Source organism: Gossypium hirsutum, chromosome A05 (assembly GCF_007990345.1).
Source record: "Gossypium hirsutum isolate 1008001.06 chromosome A05, Gossypium_hirsutum_v2.1, whole genome shotgun sequence".
Classification (NCBI taxonomy): Eukaryota; Viridiplantae; Streptophyta; class Magnoliopsida; order Malvales; family Malvaceae; genus Gossypium; species Gossypium hirsutum.
In genome coordinates, this window is record NC_053428.1 from 8,587,077 (window position 1) to 8,594,445 (window position 7,369).

Here is a 7,369-nt window from a genome sequence, read left to right on the forward strand (position 1 = left end):
AAATAGATATATTAAGGAATAAAAAAAAAGTGGCAAAATGAATACATATGCTTTGGTGCCACGCAATTTGTTAGGAGACCAAAGACCGATTTACCCAAGCTTGAAAGGTCACCAGTCTAGCCTCTTTTCTTACTGGTTTTATTATATACATATAACTCGCCATATGTATTGAAAAGCAGCCATTTTCTTGTTTAGCAAAATGAAATTTGAAAGCAGCAATTGTTCATTCAGCAGTGTGGCCACCATATTTTGGTGTGCCAGTTTGTTGCTGGTAGGATGGTTTCCGACCCTTGTTACTGGAATCAGAATCAAGGGGCACGAGAGCGATGAGGAAGCATTGCTGGCCATAAAGTCACAAATTAATCACGATCCATTTGGAGTAACTAAGTCGTGGAACAGATCAGTGGCCATGTGCCGTTGGCATGGAATAACTTGTGCCCCAAGGCATCAAAGGGTCACCAAGTTGAACTTAAGCCAGAAAGGGTTGAGAGGCAGCTTATCTCCCTACGTAGGGAACCTCAGCTTCCTTAGGTTCATCATCCTCCAGGACAACAATTTCCATGGTGTCATCCCCCCTGAAATTGGCCGACTTCCAAGGCTGGAAACTTTGAGTTTATATAACAATTCATTTGGAGGAAGAATACCACCCAATTTGACCCATTGTTCTAACCTCATTCTGTTTAGAGCTTCCTCGAACAAGTTGATCGGGAACATCCCAGTGGAGCTTGGCAAATTGGTGAAGCTTGAAAATTTGGAGATTGCTCACAACAATCTAACAGGACATCTGCCGACTTCTCTTGGGAACGTTTCTACTCTCCAAGACATCAACTTAGAAGGAAACTACTTGGAAGGAGGATTGCAAGTTACGTTAGGCTTTCTAAAGAGGTTAGCTGTGCTTAAGCTTGATACTAACAACTTCTCTGGCGTCTTTCCTCCTTCAATTTTTAATCTCTCTTCACTCCGACTCTTATCTCTAGTAGACAATCAACTTTCTGGGAGCCTCCCTTTTAGCTTAGGCTATAGTTTGCCAAACCTAAGCGGAATTTATATAGGAGGTAACTATTTTAGTGGAACTCTACCCGTATCTTTATCCAACGCTTCCAAGTTACAGGGATTTGACATTTCTTACAACCATTTCAGTGGCAGTGTGTCCATTTCTTTTGGAAACGCCCATAATCTAACATGGCTTAACATGGAAAGCAATGATCTAGGTGGTGGGACTACTGATTTAGATTTTATAACCACCATGACTAATTGTAGCAAATTGGAAGTGATTAGCCTTGCTGCCAACAAATTTAGTGGTTTGCTACCAAATTCTATAGCTAACCTGTCCATATCACTCCAACAATTATCTTTAGGTGAGAATCATATAACTGGCTCCATTCCTTTGGGGATAGCAAACCTTGTAAATCTAATCGGAATTGGTTTGGCCGAGAACCGCCTCACCGGTACTATTCCTGATTCCCTTGGTATGCTTAAAAAGCTGCAAACTTTGTACTTGGGTGGAAATACTTTAACAGGGACGATCCCTGCCTCTGTAGGAAATCTTTCAGTACTAACTCGGATGACTTTAGAAGAAAACCTATTAGAGGGAAGCATACCTGCCGAATTCGGAAGATGTCAAATTTTAATAATGATGGCGTTGGGCTCCAATAAGCTAACGGGTTCAGTTCCCAAAGAGATATTTAGTATACCTACACTTTCAATTGCCCTAGATCTGTCCGATAACCTTTTAATAGGCTCCATTCCTTCAGATATAGGAAACTTGGTAAATTTGGTATATCTAAATATCTCTAACAACAACTTCTCTGGCCACATTCCTGCTGCTCTCAGCGGCTGTACAACCTTGGAGACTCTTTCTTTGGGGAGAATCATTTTGATGGAAGTATCCCAGACTCTTTAAGTTCTTTGAGAAGCATTGCAGAATTAGACCTGTCCAGCAATAATTTGTCCGGTCAAATTCCAGACTACCTAGAAAAGTTATCTTTCTTGAAATACTTGAATCTCTCTCACAATCGATTTGAAGGGCCAGTGCCGACCAAAGGGGTTTTCAATAACGCCTCAGCGGTTTCACTAACTAGGAATGGCAGGCTTTGTGGGGGAATTGCTGAATTGCATCTTCCATCATGCCCCTTCACCCACCCTAAGGATCCAAAAAAAAGTGTTCCGCTCAAATTAATCTGGATTGTTTGTGGGGTTCTTGGAATTCTCATGCTCTCATCACTCCTTTTCTGTTGGTTGAGGAAAAGAGGAGTAAAAGCAAAGCCTTCATTGGCTTTCCGCTTAGGAAATTCAATTATGATGGTTTCTTTCCACCAGCTCCTCAAAGCTACTGATGGATTCGCTCCAGCCAACTTGCTCGGCCAAGGAAGCTTTGGTAATGTGTACAAAGGAAATTTATATCAAAACCAAGAGCAAAACGTAATTGCGGTGAAAGTGATGAACCTACAAGTGCAAGGTGCTTCCAGGAGTTTCCTCACAGAATGTAAAACCTTGAGAAATGTGAGGCATCGAAATCTTGTCAAGATCATATCTGCTTGCTCCAGTATTGATTTTCAAGGCAATCCTTTCAAAGCCCTCATCTACGAGTTCATACCCAACGGGAGTTTACATCAATGGTTGCATGATACCATCCAACACGGAGAACCAAAGATCTTAAACTTCCTTCAAAGGCTAAACATTGCAATTGATGTGGCCTTGGCACTTGATTACCTCCATCACCACTGTGAGGTGCCCGTAGTTCACTGTGATTTGAAACCAAGCAACATTCTGCTTGACCATGACATGGTTGCTCGTGTTGGAGATTTTGGACTAGCCAGGTTTTTCCCAAAATCAATGAACAGTTTATCTGGAAACTCTTCAAGCACTCATTGTTTGAAAGGAACTATCGGCTATGCTCCGCCAGGTAAATTGTCCATGCTCTTCATCTTAAAACTGGATTATTCATGTTGTTCGTCTTAAACCTCGTAATTTTGAGCAGAATATGGCATTGGAACGGAGGCAACAACAAGCGGAGACATGTACAGCTTCGGAATTCTACTGCTTGAAATATTCACTAGGAAGAGACCTACCGATGACATGTTTAAAGATGGACTAACACTTCACCTGTTCTCAAAGATGGCATTGCTGGATCAAGTGCTTGAAGCTGTTGATCCGTTGCTTTTACCTGGGGATAACGAAAGACAAAGCGCGAGCAGCAGCCGGAACCAAAGGAGAGCAAACATGGAAGAAACCAAAATGAAAGAGTGCTTCATTTCCATCTTGAAAGTTGGAATCGCTTGTTCGGTTGAATCACCTACAGACCGGATGGACATTGTGGATGCAGCCAAGGAACTGCATTTTATCAGGGACAAATTTGTAGGGACCAGAATCCGAACAGAAAGAGAAAGAGCAAATCATCTTTAGAAAATGGAGTTTGCATGTCTTTGATATTTGTGCAGTACTTGTATCTAAATTTAGGGAAGTATTGCATGAAACATTGACGTCACATTATCTGTTTCTCTTTTTAATAATTTTATGCCAAATAAGTATTCTTATTTTGAATTTTAACATTTTATTTTGAAAAAAATTAAATTCAAATTAAAATCCTAAAATTCAGAATAAAAATATTGTTGTGGCATAAAACTATTAAAAAGGGATACGGATAACATGCCCTCACTATTTCATACAATCCTTTCTCCTAAATCTAAGCCTTGTTTAATATATTTTGTTTTAAATTTCCAGTCGCTACTTTATTTTTCTTCTTCTAGCTAAAAACATTAATATTACTTGTTTTTTGTCAGTATAACTATGTAACTCCACATTTAATAACGGTTGACTTCTTTCTATTCCCGTTGACTCAAGTCTTCTTTTCCCGTCAAAGCATTGTAGTGGACGATTTTGTAATTTGACTCCAAGTCAATAGATATCATTTAATGGAAATAATCTATTCGATCCTATAAATCTTGTTTGGCTTCTAACGGCTAATGTTCCCGAGCCCTTGCTTATGGATTCTATCAACCTTTTCATGTGATGTCACTTTAGCTTCATCCTGATCTAACTTGGATATGAGAGAAATGAATTGACCTGCATGCAGTTCAAAGATAAGAATTTCAATATCGGTGAACACTTCCCCAGGTTTCCCAACGTCAAATGTTGTCTGAATTTGGCCATTAAACTGAATTATGTTTTTTCTTGACGTTGGATTGATTTTGACGGAAGCCTTGAAGGTGTTTTTCCTTTTCAGTCCTACGATATGTTTGCCTAGCTTTTGGCACGGAAATGGAGGTGGGTCGGTTCCCGGTTATCCACTTCAAAGTTAGCTTCAGTGCTTGATCATACCAGAAAAGTTATGGGAACATTGAGCTCAGACAGGCCCAAAAAAAAACCCATTTAGTCGCTTTCAGCCAGCTGAGGCTAAAATTTAGGTGTAATAACCTAATCCATCGTTTTCAAGTTCAAACGATTCAAATGTTTATTTTCATACTCACGTTGGACTCATTTACTTAAATTTTTTTTTAACAAGATGGTATCTTTTGTTACAACTTTGGAAGTCCAACTCAGTAACCCATACTTTCTAGAAAACTCAGATGGGTCCAAATGAACTGATTAATGGTTCCCTTTATATAAAACATTGCTCTTTAAGTGTAGGACCAAGAGAAATTAAAAGAATGCGGAACGCAGGTGTAGCCGAGTACTGGGCCTTTTGTTTCTGCCATGGTTCTTGTCTTCAGCTTTGAATGGACTTCATGATTGGAGCACATTAACATTTCATCATCACAGTTTGTTTATGGAGTTTTTTGAGAATTAGATATTTGTTTATTGAAGATTTTGATATTAATTAATCAGTCCTTGAATTGGAATTCCCTGCAGAAACGTAAGGAATTTTACTGCCAAAAAAAAAATCGCCTTCAGGATGAAACCACTTAAAATTTAAGGTTACAGAAGCATAGCAGATCGTACGATTTACATTAGCAATTTTGTTGAGCTCAAGATTTAGTGTAAATGATTTAAGAGAAAATATTTTGTAAATTGAAAATTGAAAATTGAATCCCAATACAAGAAACCCTACTTCGCCAAGTTAATTTGTAGAGCAATTTGGTTCTGGGTATGAATCCCAGTGACTTTCTTAAGTTATTAAAAATGGTGGAAAAGAAAATTCTGATCTCTTATTCAAACACAGAATTTACATTACATTCTCAGATACACAAGTTAAATCCTAATTTAACACAGCAGAAATAATCTATCAAAGCTTCACATCAATCTCCATGATCAAATGGTTAATTTAAGCTGTAAACCCTTTTTTGGTCACAGGCAGAAAGGTACAAAAACCTGTTAAAAAAACAAAAACACCATAAATTAACCACCACCATCATCATCATCGTCACCAACGTCACTGCATCTCACGATATTTTCATTACCCCAGTCCCCAAGTAACTAAATAAGAGTCAAAACTATATAAAAAATTGAAAATCAAGGGTAGGAAAAATAAAAAAGTGCATAAAAAGATTACATACATACGATCTCACGCTTAAACGGTGTACACAATGACAAAGCAAGGCAGCACCGCCCTTGGATTGAAAACCAACAGCTCTTCCTCATCAAACTTGGTATATGCGCCACTCCCTCCTCCCCTTCCGATCACCGAATCAAACCCACCATCTTCCTTGTCTATTTCTTCCCCTTCTGATCCAACCCGACCCGCCACCACCCGACACACAAGCATGGCCCGTTTCACGTTCATGAACTTGAACTCTTCCTCTACATCCTCGGGGATCGCCATGTGCGCTCTCCAGCTCGTCGATAGGGTGGAGATTCCATCCATCTTGGGTGAAAAACCAGACTTAATTATCCCACAAATGCTGCAGTATTGTTGATTGCAAATGCTTGAACTCCCGTTAAGTCCCAAATCACACGTGAAAGTTGAGCAATTAAATCTCAACAGCTCGTTCCCATCAGCTATGCACCTCTCGTCTCGCCTCCCCATCGCACCGTTTCTAGCGGCTTTCGCTTTGACAACCTCTCTGTATTCTTCGAACTTGGTTAGAATTTTTGGGCTGTTATGGATCTTCAAAATACGGTGGATTTCAGGGCTCTTAACTTTGTCGGTCCAACCGGTTTTGAGTATGATCCGAACTATGTTGTTACCTGAATCGCCATCAACGAGTTCGGATACGGCGTGTTTGGTTGCTTGGTGTTGTTCGAGCAAATGGGGTTTCTGAAAAATCTCGCCGCAAGCTGTGCATGGGAAGATATCGTTACGTAGAGGGAAAAACGGGTAGTCGGATGAGATATCGGATTCTGGACAAGACCCGGATTGTATTTGAGAAAGTGGGGGAGGGCTGTCTGATAGGTGAGTTTCAGGTGGATTGATCATGGACATGGAGACAAGGGAATGTTGGGAGTTTCTTGCAAAGGTTAACGCGGGTGTGGTTGCTGATGTTGGAGGGTGTGCGGCCTGGATGGTGTTTATGCAGTTGGCTTTAGAAGAAAAAATGCGTTTGAGAAAAGTCCATGTGGAGGAAAGAGCTTTGCGGTGTTTGTGAGAGTTAGGAGAAAGAGGTGAGGATTTGCGTTTCTTGGTTGCTTTATGGTTGTCTTTAGCGGCGGTGAAAACGAAGCAACCAAGGTGGAGAAGAAGGATGAAAAGAGAAAGGAACTTATTGAAGAATGACCCAATATTGGTTTTCGCCATTGATAGACGCGCACTCAGAGAGCTTGATAACAAGGTGAGATAGCTTTGTGGTTCAAGTATTCAGGCCATCAAGCAGTCAATTGCGTTGGCGAGAGAGAAAGAGAGGTGTTGGAGGGAATGATGGAACGGAAAAGGAAAGGAAAGGGAAAGGAAGAAGATGATTTTGTAAGAGTGGGGGCATAGAAGAATAAAGTTGTAGAAGTAGGTGTAACGCAACTTCATGCCACATTCCCATATGCCCTCTCCTCCTCTACTTTCCATATATCTTTATAAGATAATATTCTTATAATTTCTTACTTGTTTCAGTCTAAATATAATTACCAGATTTCTTTATTTGATGACTAATTAATTTTTATATTTAATATATAATTTTTTTAGTTTGAATTAACGTTTTTTTTATTACAAATCCTCTCAACTATTGATAAATTTTTGTGTTGGACCAATAACTTAATTAGGAGTCTAAAAATGTTAAATTCGCAAGTATTTAACAAAGTAATTACTATATTGGTGAATAAATTGAAATTCCATGTTAGCTAATAAGCTTATACTATATTAAAGCAAAGAAAAAGAAAAGAAGAATTCAAAGTTGATTAACTAATAAGCTTATACTGGTTCAAGAATTTTCCCATTAGAAAAATTAATAAATTAATTTTCTTCTGCTATTATGGCCAGGGGCCATCAACCGACATTTGTACA

The 7,369-nt window shown here is 39.3% G+C and overlaps 3 protein-coding genes across 4 annotated transcripts; 2 read left to right on the plus strand and 1 right to left on the minus strand.

Moving 5' to 3' along the window:
* Window positions 1–191: 191 nt before the first annotated feature.
* On the plus strand, window positions 192–3,842 carry LOC107959182 (probable LRR receptor-like serine/threonine-protein kinase At3g47570). Its single transcript, XM_041113197.1, has 2 exons — window positions 192–2,905; window positions 2,981–3,842. The coding sequence occupies exons 1-2, from the start codon at window positions 2,212–2,214 to the stop codon at window positions 3,403–3,405; spliced, it is 1,119 nt and encodes a 372-aa protein (XP_040969131.1). The 5' UTR covers window positions 192–2,211; the 3' UTR covers window positions 3,406–3,842.
* On the plus strand, window positions 200–1,903 carry LOC121203348 (putative receptor-like protein kinase At3g47110). The gene has a single exon (XM_041111849.1). It carries the CDS (start codon window positions 200–202, stop codon window positions 1,901–1,903), a length of 1,704 nt encoding a protein of 567 aa, XP_040967783.1.
* A 1,285-nt stretch (window positions 3,843–5,127) lies between the features above and the next one.
* On the minus strand, window positions 5,128–6,963 carry LOC107959181 (uncharacterized). Of its 2 annotated transcripts, none has more exons than XM_016895171.2 (2): window positions 5,500–6,963; window positions 5,128–5,310 (listed from the first exon to the last, which is right to left on the minus strand). In XM_016895171.2, the coding sequence occupies exon 1, from the start codon at window positions 6,671–6,673 to the stop codon at window positions 5,510–5,512; it is 1,164 nt and encodes a 387-aa protein (XP_016750660.2). In that variant the 5' UTR covers window positions 6,674–6,963; the 3' UTR covers window positions 5,128–5,310; window positions 5,500–5,509. The 2 variants fall into 2 exon arrangements, with proteins under 2 accessions (XP_016750660.2, XP_016750659.2); XM_016895170.2 differs by having other exon boundaries at window positions 5,496–6,963.
* Window positions 6,964–7,369: the final 406 nt, after the last annotated feature.

What these genes read in the sequence shown, in the direction of transcription:
- LOC121203348 (XM_041111849.1), top strand. Translation starts at nt 200, where the DNA reads ATGAAATTTGAAAGCAGCAATTGTTCATTCAGCAGTGTGGCCACCATA.
- LOC107959182 (XM_041113197.1), top strand. Translation starts at nt 2,212, where the DNA reads ATGCTCTCATCACTCCTTTTCTGTTGGTTGAGGAAAAGAGGAGTAAAA. An exon ending in TATCGGCTATGCTCCGCCAG is followed by an intron (nt 2,906 to 2,980) that starts GTAAATTGTCCA and finishes AATTTTGAGCAG; the next exon opens with AATATGGCATTGGAACGGAG.
- LOC107959181 (XM_016895171.2), bottom strand. Translation starts at nt 6,673, where the DNA reads ATGGCGAAAACCAATATTGGGTCATTCTTCAATAAGTTCCTTTCTCTT.